The sequence below is a fragment of the Nicotiana tomentosiformis genome, chromosome 1, assembly GCF_000390325.3.
Source record: "Nicotiana tomentosiformis chromosome 1, ASM39032v3, whole genome shotgun sequence".
Lineage (NCBI taxonomy): Eukaryota > Viridiplantae > Streptophyta > Magnoliopsida > Solanales > Solanaceae > Nicotiana > Nicotiana tomentosiformis.
In genome coordinates this window covers 97425297-97441966 of record NC_090812.1, presented here as the reverse complement: position 1 = coordinate 97441966, position 16670 = coordinate 97425297, and the positions used below count along the sequence as shown (strand labels likewise).

Below are 16670 nucleotides of genomic sequence, written 5' to 3'. Positions count from 1 at the left end.
TGAAACTCTTTAAATAAGGAAAAAATTGATGTATAGCGTCTTAAATATGCGCGCTATACCCAGTAAAATTATTGGTCTGTCAACTAAGTACAGAAGAATTATTAGTGGGCCCAAATTTTACGTATAGCGCGGTAATTCACCGCGTTATACCCTGTTGAAATACTGGTATGTCAGTTAATACCAGAAGAATTATTGGTGGGCCCAATAATTAAGTATAGCGCGGTGAATAACCGCATTATACCTTAACGGACAAACGACCATTAAGGTATAGCGCGGTGAAATACCGCGCTATACATATTATGATGACCAGTTTTTTCCCCATATATTTTAGTTCTTTGAGTCCAAAAGAACCATATTTTTGTTGTGGACTCTCCAATGACCCGGTAATCAGAAAGGAAAAAAGAAGTTGTTTTTTCAAACTTCTTGGTAAATAATGAACAATAGTTTTAAAATGCTAAAAGTATCCATCACCAGAACAATAACAACATTACTATGTACGAAGTCACATGATTTTTTATTACGATTGTTTACAATTCATTTAATAATTTTAGGTAGTTCTAAATGTTTTTAACTTTGTTTCAAATAAAGTTACCGATGTCAAAATCCATAACGAGAATTAGTATGACATAGTGAAAATCAACTCGAAAAATTAATGAAAAATAGGGAATTTATGTCTCTTTTGTTTTTTGGTACACTGTAAAAGATAATGAATTACTTAAAAAAATCTTTCACAAACTTCGCGACTTGAATCGGCCAAGAGAAGAAATTTCATTTCATTGCACACGCCTTCCTAGATTATTGTTTCTTCGTTATGTATGTGACCTTCATTTGCCAGAAAGTCCGCATATTTATTCGCTAGTGAAAATAACATACTAGCAAGTTTTTGGATTGGTAATAGAATAATAGTCAACATTTATAAAGTTATTAAAAAATAGTCATTATTTTGTGCAAAGATAGAATTTGAATAAAAATACTAGCTGAAACACGAAAAATTCTAACATAATATATTAATATACTGGATTATGGAGCTACTGCGTATAAACTTCCAGCATATTAATTTGGAACTCCAGCACATTATGAAACTTAAGCATATTATGTTGGAATCTCATATGTAAAAATTTCGAACTCCAACATATTATACTGGAATTTTTTCGAACTTTTAAACGTGTTTTTGTTCAAATTTTATTTTTTCATGAAAAAATAGCTAAATTTCGATTACGTTTGAAATTGTAACTATTTTTTAATTACCAGCTATAAATTAAGTTGTTTACGATTTTTTTCCATAGTAGCCTTGTGGGTGTCTACATGTCTCTTCCTCTATGATTTCCCTTTCTTATCAGTTATCACTAGGTGTTTCTTTTGTAAAATGTAGCATATTATAATTACCCTATAGACTGTAGTTCTGCCCATAAAAAGCACAATGTAGCCAACTAATCTTGCCTTTTTTCCTACTTTAATGAGCTTTAGACATGATTAATTAAGTTGGTCTTTTAAAAAGATTAATCTTTTAAGAGATGTAGCTTTCACTAGGCATGATTACAAACCCTAAAAGCATTGCAAACATTCGGGAATCCAGCCATCTCTAAGAAAACAAAACATAGTGAAAATTAAAAAAAGTCACTCTTCCCACCTTTCACCGAAAAGTAGCACAAGTGTAGCAACATATCCTTGACTTTTTACCAGACAAGAAAATTAAAATCATTCCCTAAATTGTCAGTATTTCAACCCTTTTATTCTTTTTGAGAATTTTATTCTCTGTACAAAAATTCTATAAATTTTTACACAATCAAATTAAATTAATCTACAAGACTATGGTAACAAGATTTGAGGGATAACTCACTTGACGAGTCTTCCACGGTTAAGGTGGACAGTTCAAACTTCATCAATAGAGCACAACATTCCTTTCCTCTTTTCCTTGTCCCCCTCCTTATGAAAAAAAAAAATAAAAAGAAAACCTACAACAACAGGTAATTTTTTATAACAAGCCTAATATCATAACTTGAGAAATAAAGTATTTCTCACACTTAGAAGCAAATGGAGAATTTAAATTTGATGCATTTAATCTTTAGTTTCTCACTAATGAAAACCATTACACTTTTGAAATATAAGATCAAAATTTAATACTATAATTTTTAAAATATTAAAGTGATTTTTCACACGTGGAAATTATTGAATTTCGTTGAACTTGTTGATTATATGTGCCATCCGCGTATAGTAATAATAAGTTAAAAGTAATAGTACTATAAAATGATTGTATATAACTTCAATTTCATGTTTTTAACTCTAACCCTCCTGCATGGTTTCTTGTGGATCTTTTCTTACTCACAGCTTTCTGCCTTTCTAGCTACTCTCCCTTCACACACACACACAGAGCTAGAGAACATGCCAGCAAATAAAGTTAAGGTTAATTTATGAGTCCTTAAAAAGAATAGCTATTAAAAGCATAGTGATTTGTTAATGGTTTTGGTAAGTTGAGAAGATGGGAGTTGTCACTGTTTCTGAACTGAAGCCAAGCATATCTGGGAAGAGGTCTTTTCGTCCAAGTTCCAGTGCCAGACATATTACTGAATGGTATATATATACTCTCTCAACTTTAATAGCTGTTCCTTTTAAGGACCCATAATTAGAGCTAATACTTACCATCTTGATGATGTATCAATTAATGCTTATTATAAACATTTTTTCACTGCCATATCAATTTCTTCAATTAATTTTTCATACCTATTAAAGGACTTTACACCTAAGATATGGAGAAGTCCATATTTAGGACTTTATTGGTACAGTTAGATGATAGTATGAATTCTTGTGAGTTGGGTACTTGTGATTGTCAGTTATGCTCAGTTCTAATAAAAGGCTCAGTCCTAGACAAAGGATACATCTTTCTTTAGGTGATTGGACATATTTTAGCCTCCAACATTTATGACAGACCATATTCAGATGCTGACTAAGAGAAAATGGCAATATTTATAGCTTTAGAAATTGATTGTGATGGAACTTACCTTAAAATCTAAAGTTTCTATCAGATCCTAAAGTAAATAGAAAGGGAAACAGCAGATCTGGAATGACTATACATGAGCAGTTTCTAAGGCTTCAATCATTGAAAATGACAAATCAAATATCTGACTTTTTAACATCTAACACCAGATGATAATGGCCCTTGACTCCAATGCGTTCATTTTTCTAGTTTCAACATGTGGTGTTAATGCTGTAGACAGCTATAATTATTTCCCTAGTTTTCAACATATGTATCTTATGAGGGCCCTCTACCAAATACAGATGAGTCCTGCAATTATCTGTTAGATTACTATAGACCACAAGATAAATCACAACCAGGAACAAATTTCAAAGAAACCAGAATATGACTACCACTTGCTATGTTGGATCTAAACACATTTGAGTAATCTTTGTTTTGAGCTTTTCCCCTCATAGTGTCTTATGATACTTTTGGTCGTAAATTGTGGCCGTATGTCCAAGCGCTAGAGCACGATAACATATGCTCCCCGAACCGTTAAGGTTTCATCTGCTTGAATTTAGATAGCTTTAAGGTTCCATATATCCAGCTTTACAGTGTTGAGATGTAAGTTGCACCATGTATTGAAACCTTAGGCTAAAAATATAAACAGAGAAGTTTATTATATGTTTTTTCTCGACACATTTCCTGTTTCTGACTTTTAATCATTGACCATATATTCTATTGCAGGCCAATATCTGATGTTTCTAGTGATCTTACAATAGAAGTAGGAGCTGCCAGTTTTGCTCTTCACAAGGTACAAATATGAAGTATTAGATCATTCTTCTTCTAGTGTATATTGATATACCAATCTTTTCGAAATTGGATTGCTCAAGTGTATCAAAAGCATAAATTTTGCAAAGAAATGGCTGTCTAAAGTAGCTTGAAAATGATTTATAAGTTAGCTGTTATAAGTAGGCAACTGATATTAAGACAGTCGTGTCCGCACAGAATTTATTTCATGGTGTCAAAATAGGGAGGGAAAAGAAAGGTTAAAAGGCAGATGTAAAAACAGAACTTAAGCATCAGTCTGAAGGTCAGAAACAACAGCTGAAGGTGTTTCAATGTAGTAGATCTTAGACTAAGTTGTGCTTCCTGTTAAAATTAAGAAAAAAGAAGAAAGAATACCTTGGAAACATTTCTAATGTGATTGCTAATATCACACTATTTGCAGTTTCCTCTAGTTTCCCGAAGCGGAAGAATTAGAAAGCTGCTGCTAGAGGCAAAGGATACAAAGATTTCAAGACTCAATCTTACCGGTCTTCCTGGCGGATCTGATGCATTTGAACTTGCTGCTAAGTTCTGTTATGGCGTGAACGTTGAGATTACCATATCAAACGTGGCAATGCTAAGATGTGCATCCAAGTTCATGGAAATGAACGAAGACATCTCTGAGAAAAACCTGGAAATTCGTACTGAAGTATTCCTTAAAGATACAGTATTCCCAAGCATATCCAACTCGATATCTGTTCTTCATCGCTGTGAAACACTACTACCGGTATCTGAAGAAGTCAATCTCGTTAGTCGATTAATCAATGCAATTGCAAACAATGCTTGTAAAGAGCAACTAACATCTGGTTTGTCAAAGCTGGAGCATAACTTCCCACCAAAACCTGTTCAAAGCCTTGATTCTGAGACACCAATAGACTGGTGGGGAAAATCATTGACCGTGCTAAATCTAGATTTTTTCCAGAGAGTTGTATCTGTAGTGAAGTCCAAGGGTCTTAAACAAGACATTATCAGCAGAATTTTGATAAATTATGCCCAAAATTCACTTCAGGGACTTTTCATCAAGGATCCTCAGTTGGTTAAAGGAAGTTTCTTGGATTTGGATTTGCAGAAAAGGCAAAGGGTTATCGTCGAAACAATAGCTAGCTTACTACCAACACAATCCAGGAAAAGTACAGTCCCAATGGCTTTTCTTTCAAGTTTGTTAAAATCTGCCATAGCTGCATCAGCATCCACTTGTTGCAGATCTGATCTAGAGAGGCGCATCGGTCTGCAGCTAGATCAGGCAATTCTAGAAGATATTCTCATACCTGCAAATACACATGGGAACAACCACAGCCCTCTCTACGACATAGATTCTGTCTTGAGGATCTTTTCATTTTTCTTGAATTTGGATGAGGATGATGAAGAGGACAACACATTAAGAGATGAAAGCGAAATGGTTTACGATTTTGATAGTCCTGGATCTCCCAAACATAGCTCAATTGTTAAGGTGTCAAAGTTATTGGACAATTATCTAGCAGAAGTTGCACTCGATTCTAACCTCACACCATTGAAGTATATAGCACTGGCTGAGTTACTTCCAGACCACGCCCGTCTAGTTTATGATGGATTATATCGAGCTGTAGATATTTTTCTCAAGGTAAGCTGCTTAACCTCATCCACATTATCCCTCTCACCTGTTCAAAACAATCAGTATTTCTCATATGAGTAGTTTAACAATGGGAAAACTACACATTATAGCCTCTCTCAAAAGTAATAGCCAACAAAATGTATATTTTTGTATATTAATGTATAATTTACATATAATAGACATATTTTATGCAGGATTAGTGTATATTTTTCGTATATTTGGCTAGCGGAATGTGCTTTAATACAATGCTTGGCATTTTCTCATGGCAGGTACATCCCAACATTAAGGACTCTGAACGCTATCGACTGTGTAAAACTATTGATTGCCAGAAACTATCACAAGAAGCTTGCAGTCATGCAGCACAAAATGAACGGTTGCCTGTGCAAATGGCGGTCCAAGTGCTATACTTCGAACAAATCAGGCTGAGAAATGCAATGAACGGGGGACATAATCAATTCTTTGGAATGAATAATCAGTTCCCTCAGCGTTCAGGCAGCGGAGCAGGAAGCGGATGCATCTCTCCGAGAGATAACTACGCATCAGTCAGGAGAGAAAATAGAGAACTGAAGCTCGAGGTTGCAAGAATGAGAATGAGGCTTACAGATTTAGAGAAAGATCATGTTTCCATGAAACAGGAGCTAGTAAAGTCACATCCTGCCAATAAGTTATTCAAGTCATTCACAAAGAAATTAAGCAAGCTCAATGCACTGTTCCGAATAAGAGATTTAAAACCAATAGGAGGGAAAGCTAACTCAGAAAGCCGGTTACTTTTTCAGAAGAGAAGGCGCCATTCGGTTTCTTGATGCTCTACTCTAATGTGAATAAGAAAAAGTATATAGTGTTTCACATTGCTGATTTTGGTGGATGTTGATGTGTTGAGTGAAGTTCTTGCTTTGCGTTTTGATTGTAAACTTGAAAGAAGATACTCACTCAAACTTTTACTTTAAAGGTATATAAACAAGTGTGAGTTTTTTTAGCTTCATGTAGTTTGCACTTATTGCATATTGTGCCTACACTCTTAAAAGAAATACCACTATCAAAGCACTTATTGTGTTTTCAAACTTCTTAAGGAAATAAAACGGAAGTACCTTACCGGATATCCATCAAAAACAGGGAATTGTGCTTTCAGTAGACATAAAATCTGGTTTTACATGATCCATCCACAAGAAACAAAGATCCAAATTATGCTTAATCTTAAGCTTCTTGTTGAACAATGTCAAAATAGAATCACAACTCAGGATAACTTCAGTTGGAGTTCTTCCTCCCCTTTTGTTTCAAGCTTCAGATTTGCCTTTGTAATACTTATCTCCATTGTGGTTTGGGATATTATTGGTCTTTCCCAATATTTCTTATTATACTCATTTGATATTGCATGTAACTTGTCATAAGACACTAATTATTGTTAGTGTGCTCTGGAGTTTCATGGCTACTAACTTTTGTGAATTCATCTCTAGGTTATTCACGATACAGCTGCTTGCATTTGGCTCCTACGACGAAACTAAATCCCAACCCCATTACTCATTCCATCAATTACTCGTCGATCAGAAAAACTGAGTAATATCAGCTCACCATCTCCTCTAGCGTTGGACACTTCCGCGTTGGCATGGTTCAACAGACAATAGTCTAACATTGCTTTCACAAGTTTCTTCTGTTAACTTGGGTTAAAACAAGCACTCGTGTTTCCATTTTGTTTGCTCAATTATGTCCTATGCAGCAATTAGCTTGACTAGCCCTTGTCTGCAACATTCAGGATGGCCATTTCTAAGTCGTTATATTAGATCTTGGGTAATCCTAGATGGCTTTCTAGAGAAAAATGCAGATGATGCTAACATAAATGTCAACTGGGCCTCAGGAAAGATACTAGCTAGCCCTACAACCACATGTTCTTAAGCCATGTTAATGGAATCAGCGTGAAGCTCGCTTTCTCTGTTGACCATAACTTGCAAGGTTCCAAAATGTACTGCAACTGCGCTTCCAAAAAAGTAGTTTGGTAAACTATCTTCAATAGGGGTATTTATTTCTTTTGATTAGACTAGGGTTGGCGGGAGACCAGAGCTTATTGCCCTACCAGTCACGACTATTGTCAGTCAACAACGTAGAAACTTCAAAAAAAGTAAAGGAAAGGAAAAAAATCTCCGAATTGGGAGGGCAATCCTAGCAAACATAGAAAACTTGCAGTCATAAAATTCAAAGAAAGGAACTGCAGATATGGCTTATTACTTCATAAGATAGATTTCCCCTTCAATCTCAACGAATGGGAACATCATGCCAAACATTGGGAAACGGAGATAAAGAAACACACTTCAATTCCTGACTTTGAGCAACATTAAGCTCTCTACTGACAGTATACAGACAAAATAGCAAGGGAAGAATAATACATAGTGCTTCGAGTTTACTTTAAATTCAATATCAGTTCCCCGACATAACTACATTTTGGAGAGCAGATGGCCAGTCTAAGAAAGTATTAGGTTAACTCTACCAATTGTACTTTCAATGAAGAAGATGGTCTAGATAAAGAGGCGGCGTCCACCTTTGACCCTGAAACAAATCCAGCCTGTAACTCCGGCAGCAAAGTGGGAGCAAAAGCAAAGGAAGATCGCAGCATGTAGGGAGCAATTGGTAGATCAGGAAGAGAAGAAGCTGATGAACTATATTGTACTGTTCCCATAGGATGATCAAATTTACAAGCGCGACCAAACTTGCAGAATCCTTTCAGTAGATAAAAGGAACAAGGCTGCACCCCCTGCTTTAGAAATATACATCAGTGGAGCACTCAAATATGAAGACTTACAAGAAACAATACTTTCAAAGACAGTCAACCAAGATCATTTTCCAGACAAACACGACAGAATATAAACCATCTCTGTTTACATGGACAAGCACTTGGCCGTCTCCCTCTCTCCTAAAATAGGCACAACTTTTTGAAAACGTGAAAACTCAACTCCAGAGGCAGTTCAGTCTGAGCAGTTCCTACGCGTCTAATTATATAAAACAAGATGCTAACTCCCTCCTTGTATACTTCCAAGTAATTCTTTGGAAATGAATAGGAAAAGCATGCTCGGAAGAAAGGAAAAAAGAGATCATTACCTCCCTTAGATTAGCAATTATTACCTACCATGCGCAAAAGAAAATTATAGTTCAAAGAAATAAAGTATTCATGCCCATAGCTCTTAATAGAAGCATCAGATTGAGAGCAGTAACCATCAGAGAAAGAAGTAGCACACATACATTTGGGCACATATACACGCTTCGACACCGGCAACAAAATTATTAGGAAAGCCAGCCAAAACTACTAAATTCATCATTTCCTTTATGACCAGACAGTGGCAAAAATTCTCTATCTAAGAGTTTGGTAAAAAACTAAATAATAGAAAACAGCATTGACAAACTTAGGATTCACCCCATGGATGTAACTATACCACGGTTACAGTCATTAGCTCGAGTATTTCTGCTTTTTTCAAAAATCCTAGAAGGCTAGGACAGAACTGGACTCATAGAACGTCTGCTGCCAATTGCTAACAAGACTAAGCAATAAAGCATGACATGCAAATATCCTCATTGATGAACAGCATATTACACATCCATTGATTTTCACGTTAAATAGAGACATTTTTGTATGACTACATAATAAATAAATGATGAGATCCTACAATGAAATAAGCTCAGGTCATGAACAAACTTGATAATCTCATGGCAAACCCTAGTTTACCTCTTGACATTTCGTAATGCAGTTATACAACCCCTTCACTGAAGTTACACAAGTCTCCGGAGAACTGCATGGGACTTTTAAACAGTTAAGAGGAACTAGACTAGGAGAACCTCCTCTTCAAAGACATTGGTACCTCAAGAAGTATATAGGATGAGGATGTTAAGGCAATTCAATAAATACAGAAAAATTTAAACACCACCTTGATTCATGCTTTTGAATTTTAACAATGAAGACATAATCGTGAACCTGCAATAATCAAAATGAAGGCAGGAGACAGCTAATGTAACTTCATTAATCACAACTTTATAACACGTGCGAACCAAATTTAAGCAAGACTACAATCATATGAAAAAATCTCTTCCTCTACATTTCTCCCTTCTTTCTTGTTTCATCAAGTTTTGCTCAGATTCACAAATAAGGAACCTCAAAGTCCAGCACACATTCACTATCAATGACACATTACCATGCAATAGGCAAGAATCTCACCCAGATTAGATTCTAAATTGTCATGTCAAATCAAACAAAGGGCAGAAAGAAGAAACATTATCATACCGGACGTAAAGGAAGGCCTAAGGGGCTGATAGCAAAATTTGTCTTTGATGCAATCCAGTCAGGTGGATGGTGATACCTACACGACGATCCAAATTTACAATCCCCAGTTTTCATGTAGTATTGACACGTGGGTTGACCAGGTCTGTCTGGAAAACTCTTTTCCTTCTGTGTCTTGCTGGAAGGGCTAGCAGCCGAGTGTAATGGAGAGTAAGGTCCTGCAAAGGCATGTGTAGAAGATGCTAGCTGTGATATCCCATAGATAGATGTCACTGCAGCAGAGGGTTGAGCACCGGGAGATAGTGCAGGACTTACTGGTCCCTGCAACGAGTAAATTAATCACCGCATTAGAAAAGAAATTACATCATTGTAGAAGGTTGATAGAGAGAAGATCTTTGAATTACTGAGTAAGGGTTCCAGTTCTGAATGGTAACCACTCCTGGGTGAAGCAGCACTGGACCATAAGCACTAGGTACATATGACCCGGGTAAAAGTGGAGGCCTTGCTACTCTAAGACCAGTTGACGCACTATTATATTCCTCAGGAGGAGCAGGAAGAGACTGCACTGTCGGATAAAATGGACGTGCAGGTGCTGGCGCTGATATACCAGCAGTTTGAGGGTGATGGTATTTACATGCTATACCAAATTTGCAATGCCCCGTTTTCAAATAATAGGAGCATTCAATTTCCCCCTGTTGTAGTTGTTGAAAATTAGATGCTAATGCACAAAGTTAACATAAGTGTAGGCATTTAAAATCATGAAACAATTACCGGGCGTAATGGATATCCATAAGTATTTAGTGGCACATTGCTCAAGGATCCACCCAAGTTCCTAGGGTGGTGGAACTTGCAGGATGCACCAAATTTACAGGCCCCTGTTCTTAAATAGTACTGCGCATGAACATTGTGCAGTCAGCAATGAAATCAAAATTATTAAAAATGCTATACCACATTCGGGAAAACAGAATATCTTAACACTTTGAGCTTTAGAAGAAACAAAAAGATCAAACTTCAACGCTCTCTCCAACACTGAAAGCAGAGTACCTGGCACATTGGCTCTCCCAATCTTTCTGGGAACTCAACTCGTTCCAACTGCATTTTAGCACCCTGAAAACAAAATCACTCAGCCAAATAAGGAAATTCGGTATTCACACTTGGGCTTCCAAGAAAAATATAGCATATTCAGAAAATCGAGATAGCAAATGAATAGCAGGTGCTATGTACCCCACGCACACTAACTTAAAATCCTGGATCTGCCTCAGGTTTGAGAAAGAACTCATTCTCGACTACGACTTCCAAATGAAAAATTCAAAGAATCTATGTGACTAATATTTTGAGAACATATGCTCCAATAGATATACAAGAAAGGAGAACAAAGCTTAACAAGAACCGCCGAAGGATGTGGTAAAATGGTAAAGGATTTAGCGGTCGTTTGGTTTAGAGACAAGCAATACAGAGACTAATAATGCGAGGATGAATTAGTTCTTATTTGAATGTTTACTTTGATATATTACATATTAGTATACATAGTATAAGTTAAAATATATGTTTAACTTTTTAAACAAAATAAGGTGTCCTTGCATTATGGGTCAGTTATATCATTTTAGTGTTTCTAATCTATGTATTACTAATACTCTCATTCTCATTCCACATGCTATTCCGCATAAAATAAAATGTAAATCCCCGCATTACATATTATTTATGAGGAAAAACAAATTAGTAATAATCAAGCGTTATATAAATTAATGCTGGGTTTTATACAGATATTAAATCTCCTCAAACTGCAAACTAGAAGACCCCTGACAGTGGGCTTTCTAAAATAACCAGGCCAGTGAAAGTAAAAATTAGCTAAACATGAGACCCAACTGAAGCTCTATAGGGAACTTACATAGGCGCGATCACGAGGATGGTTATAGCGGCAATTAGCGCCGTATCCACATGACCCGGTTCTCATATAGTACGAGCAGTCGGGTACACCAGGCCTTTCCGGGTAAATTTCTCTGCCCCATAACCCCAACCTCTGCATTGATTCTACATTATTCCAAAAACCATATTAGCATTGTCAAAAACCCTAGAAAAACACATACACACAATGTAGACATGTGAAAAAAATCAAAAAGTATAACAAGCGTAAATTCTTAAAATTTAAAAAAAACAAAAACCACCATCAAGACCCGATTCCTGCTCCACCGGAACCCATTCTGACTGATGATCGGATTGTGACCCGTTACTTCCCGTGGACCGTCCGTACAGCTCCATTATTTGTGTCTCTTCTTCAATTTTCACAGTATCAAAACCGAAAAAAAAGGAAGAAACAAGGGATTAGGAGATCGGGGAGAGTAGAAAAGACATACACTTCTGGGGAAGTGAAAGGAAAGGGTTGATCACAAGCACTATTATATGTACAGACATCAATGTTTACTACAGAGTATAATGCAATAAGATGGGGGTAAGAAAGAGTGGGGTTATTACTTATTATGGAGTACGACACCAAGGAGAAACTGCCATCTGTATGTGATACGAGTTTTTGAGAAACAAACTTTTGCTGTCACTAAGGTTGCGTTTTCTCACTCTACACTTCAATCTCCGTACAGTGTGCGTGTCCGGTTTGTTGCACAAATCAAGAATATTAAAGGGATTTATGACTTATATAAACACCTTTCCTATAAAGCAGTTAATATTATGTGTACTATTTAGTTTCTCCTTTCATTTTTACTTATCTAATATTTTAAAAATAAATTTTTATTTTTATTTATCACTTTTAGCATATCAAGAAAAGATAATTTTTTTTTCTTGTTATACTCATAGTACTAATTACTAATTTTCAAATTATTTTCTCAAATCCATTAAAAATATACATCAATTAATATGGGTAGTATGGTAAATTATACACTTCATTTATTATTTCTTAAGAGATGTGCAAAGTCCATAGTGGACAAGTAAAAGTGAACGGATGGAGTATTATATATAAGTATATATAATTATCTTTTACCTGACATCACCGTGTAATTTATAAAAGTTAAACTCTTATTAAAAAATAAAATCTTTGATTTGACGGTTTTGTTTGATTTAGACTTATTATATTCTGTAATCATTTACTACTTTTCTTCCTTTTTGTTTGGAATAGGATATTTAAACGTTATTGTTCCTTATTTTAATGAGGAATGCTTATCTCAACAAAATATGACATTTCTCGTGCAAGAAAATAAAACAGCAAACAGAAGAAACAAATTCGAAGATACTCTAAATTTAGTATATCTTAGTAATCAAAGAATAACATTTTCTTAACAAGTGATTACTTACAATGAGAAATTAAAATAGAAATACTTCATATTAAGTATTTCCCTTTATCCTTTAGCAATTGTTGTCTCTAACGAATTTCTTGGAAATAAATTGATAGCAGCCGACACTTGTTAACCTTGGAATTCGAAATTACTGTCATGTCCTTCACATTCGTGCCTCTTTCTTTCTTTATTATTTTTTAAATTGCTACACGTGTTAAATAGTTTATCTTACCTAAGCAACGAAAATTAAAGAATGGTATGTCCTAAAGCAAGTTGTCAGGTTAATTGATCTATTTTAGCTGTATAGAGTTGTGTTTTCATCTAGTGTGTATAAAAGAAATTCTGTTAAACCTCTTCTAACAATATCTATATATAATATTCATTTATAATAAATGTTAAGTTTTTCTTGAAATCAAACTTTTTAAATTATATTTTATCTCTCTATAATATTTTTTTACGTACAACAGCAATAGTCATATTTATTGCAGATCGCTCTTATTAAAATTGCCAGTCATATATATAGAATTTTTTACATTACTAAAAATAATTCTAGAAATCCGCACATAAGTTTTTCCATTGAACAAAATCTTCATCTTGCAAAATACATAAGATTTGAAAATTTATATATGATATTCTTTTCATTGGACAAATACCAAAAAATATTAAAATAGAAGATCCAACTATATTAAGATCTTAGATTGCCTTCAAGATAAAGCTATTGGATGCCTTTTTACTGAAAATTTAGATATAAATCTTCGCCAATACAAGTGTGCATCACTGGTAAAAGAATATATGCCTTAGAGTTTAAATATTTGTATGTTTAGTATTTACTAATAAAGTATTAGCTTTCTTCAGTATTTAATTTGTGAAATATGGATATCTTTTGAGATTTTAAAGTTGAATAAATTTTTATCTTTTATATTTAATATTTAAAAAGAAAAATAATTAATTTTGGATATTTTTTGTCTATAACAGCCAAAAAATAGTTAAATGACAAAATCATGTTATATGTGTATAATAGTTATTCACTATATAAATCGCATAATATCGGAACAAATGATGTCGTTATAGAAATATTTGACTATACAAAAGAGTTAATTCCAAAAGAAATTTCCTTGATCTAACTCCAAGTCTTCTCAAAAATAAAATGATGTTGGCATGTTGTGAAGTGAATAATGGACTGAACAACAAAATATTACATTATGAGTTGTTTTGAAGGTGTAATTAACATTAGAGGCAAATAAAAGGAGTCCAACACTTATTACCAAAATAAAAAAGGTAATTAACACTTCAACTATAGGAGTGACTGAACTACTATTTTGATCCATGCTCCCATGCTCTATGATAAGCAACAATATTCCTACACAGGTGTGCCAAATTGCCCAAATTTACCAAAACTAATAATATAGTGGGGGAAAAATGCTTTTCTTCAAAAATTAATTTTTTTCTAACAAACTTTAAAACAAAATGTCAACTAATTAGATATACACATTACCTTTACCCTTCCCCCTTTAAAACAAGATGTCAACTAGAGCCCGTTTGGACATAAAGAAATTTTTTCTTTTTTTCAAAAACTTTGTACTTTTTTCCGAAATCAACATTTATTCATAAAATTTTTAATTTTCGCTTGAAAATGCATTTTGAAAATTTTCAAAAATTTGAAAAAACTCCAAAAGGTTGTTTTTCAAAATTTTCACTCAAATAACTCATAAAATTTCAAAAACAACCCAAAATTATATTCATGTCCAAACACAACCCTAACTTTCAAATATCATTTTCACTTAAAAATAATTTCTTCCTATTTTAAAATTTTACAATTCTTATGTCCAAACGCCCACTAGATATACACACCTTCCCCCTTCCCCTTCCCCCTCCCCCAACAACCCCCCACCCAAGAAAAGTTGGGCTTTAAATGATAGTGGCAAAAGTACTTTTAACACACACTATTCATCCCTTTTAGATAGTTTGCGATCCCAAAATAACACGCTTCCTTAGTTGTTTGGCTCATTCTAAAAATGAATACATTTTTAAAATATTTAAATATTTAAAACAACACAAAGAATATTTTTCTTTTACATGTATAAAATAATATACTAGGAAAATTTAGAAGATATTACTACTGGTTGTGTAGTTACTTGGAAAGCCACGTGTAATTATTTGGTTGTGTAATTACTAAGATAGTAATTAAACACCCTGGTATTTATATGTTTGTTTGCTAGAATGCAATTACAATATAGTTTTCACTGTCATGTTTGATTGAACAAGTGTAATTATATAATTAAATAATTTTTTTAATTAACCTATTGAAATATATTAAATAATTATCGATTGATAAATAATATCTTAAAAGCAGTATGTATCTTCTAAATAAATAATACTATTACTTACATAAATTTTAATAATGATTTGATTTTTTTTACCAACTCATTAATGCGTGATAAATGCATATACATATATAAATGCTAAATACTTTTTATAATTAGTTATTTAAACTATATTATAAGAAAATAAAAATATTAAATAATTATAAATTGGTAATTAAGATTGGAAAAACTATCAGTATCTTAACTATTTTCAAATAAATAATATCATAACTTAAATAATTAATAAAAGTTTTAATTATGAATTTAAAACTTTTACCAACTCATATGAGTAAAATGTAAAATTAATGATTTGTTGCACTTTTAAATAACAAAAAGATAAATATGAGTTTAAAAAGTATTTTTTTCTTAAGATATCTTATACTAATGAATAAAAAATAAAGCTAGTAAAATACGAATTTGTGTTTAACAACTAAGGAAAAAAAGAGCACTATATATAATAAGTTATAAAATTATATGGAAGCACACTATTAGCACATATTTGAAGGTTAAAAACTGAGAATAAGAGAAATAGAGGGGGGAAATATAAAAAAGAATAGTACTAATATATTTGGAAAAAAAAAGATTAGAAATATTACATTAACTTGTAAAAAAAGTGTAATTATTATCAATTTCTACACCCCCTTGAGAATTGGAGAGTGTAGTTATACCCTCTCAATTATACATATTCAATGTTGACCAAATAATTACTTGGTGAGACAAGCATGTCAAATTGTGTAATTACACCCACATGCTCTACCGCTTGTGCAGCCTCCATCAATTCCTATGAGTTGTATTCTCGCGAACGTACTCCCCAGGAGGGATACTTAACGCGTTAGCTACAACACTACACGAGTCGATACTCACAGTGCCTAGTATCCATCGTTTACTACTAGGACTACTGGGGTATATAATCTCATTCGCTCCTCTAGCTACTCAAACATTTGAAATAATATTTGGAGATTTTTTCAAGCCCTTAAATTCACTTTTATACGTTTTGTCTTTTAATCTCTCGTTTGTGAGCTCCTCGACAAATAAAGTCTGAACTTTAATGTAATTTTCGTCTTTGATAAATGTCTTTTCAGGACCCGATGACAGAGGATCCTTGGTCGTGAACTTGAGGACAAAAGACTCTACAAAATATTCATGAGACTTATGGTCTTATATTCTCTACACAAGCTTTAAATGCTTCTTCCTATAATGAAGTCGAGTTATGTCATCATAGATTAGCGCATTTTCGTACGCATATAAGTATTTGTTTATCAAATTGACTCATTATTCTTCAAACTTGAAATACAAAATTTTATGTTTGAAAAATAAGTTTAGGAGGTTTTGAAATTTATTAAGTTTTCACTCATAAAACTTTAACTGTATTTCTATATTCTAACATAACTTT

General features: G+C 33.7%; 2 protein-coding genes across 4 annotated transcripts; one reads left to right on the top strand and one right to left on the bottom strand.

The window, feature by feature from the left end:
- The first annotated feature begins 2257 nt into the window (after positions 1–2257).
- Positions 2258–6354, top strand: LOC104117158 (BTB/POZ domain-containing protein At1g03010-like). 2 transcript variants are annotated; one of them, XM_009628163.4, is made up of 4 exons: positions 2258–2571; positions 3701–3767; positions 4185–5381; positions 5642–6354. In XM_009628163.4, exons 1-4 carry the CDS (start codon positions 2480–2482, stop codon positions 6173–6175), a joined length of 1890 nt encoding a protein of 629 aa, XP_009626458.1. In that variant the 5' UTR covers positions 2258–2479; the 3' UTR covers positions 6176–6354. The 2 variants fall into 2 exon arrangements, with proteins under 2 accessions (XP_009626458.1, XP_009626459.1); XM_009628164.4 differs by lacking the exon at positions 2258–2571 and adding an exon at positions 3207–3577.
- Positions 6355–7558: 1204 nt separating this feature from the next.
- On the bottom strand, positions 7559–12075 carry LOC104117156 (zinc finger CCCH domain-containing protein 32). Of its 2 annotated transcripts, XM_009628162.4 has the most exons (7): positions 11796–12037; positions 11519–11661; positions 10675–10737; positions 10402–10521; positions 10035–10322; positions 9634–9951; positions 7559–8115 (listed from the first exon to the last, which is right to left on the bottom strand). In XM_009628162.4, exons 1-7 carry the CDS (start codon positions 11887–11889, stop codon positions 7837–7839), a joined length of 1305 nt encoding a protein of 434 aa, XP_009626457.1. In that variant the 5' UTR covers positions 11890–12037; the 3' UTR covers positions 7559–7836. The 2 variants fall into 2 exon arrangements, with proteins under 2 accessions (XP_009626457.1, XP_018633466.1); XM_018777950.3 differs by lacking the exon at positions 10035–10322 and having other exon boundaries at positions 11796–12075.
- Positions 12076–16670: the final 4595 nt, after the last annotated feature.

Coding starts and splice junctions, on each gene's coding strand:
- LOC104117156 (XM_009628162.4), bottom strand. CDS start 11,889: ATGGAGCTGTACGGACGGTCCACGGGAAGTAACGGGTCACAATCCGAT. Junction 11,662..11,795: donor GCAGGAATCGGGTCTTGATG/GTGGTTTTTGTT, acceptor GGAATAATGTAG/AATCAATGCAGAGGTTGGGG. Junction 8,116..9,633: donor TAGGCCTTCCTTTACGTCCG/GTATGATAATGT, acceptor TTTCTAAAGCAG/GGGGTGCAGCCTTGTTCCTT.
- LOC104117158 (XM_009628163.4), top strand. CDS start 2,480: ATGGGAGTTGTCACTGTTTCTGAACTGAAGCCAAGCATATCTGGGAAG. Junction 2,572..3,700: donor GCCAGACATATTACTGAATG/GTATATATATAC, acceptor ATTCTATTGCAG/GCCAATATCTGATGTTTCTA. Junction 3,768..4,184: donor CCAGTTTTGCTCTTCACAAG/GTACAAATATGA, acceptor CACTATTTGCAG/TTTCCTCTAGTTTCCCGAAG.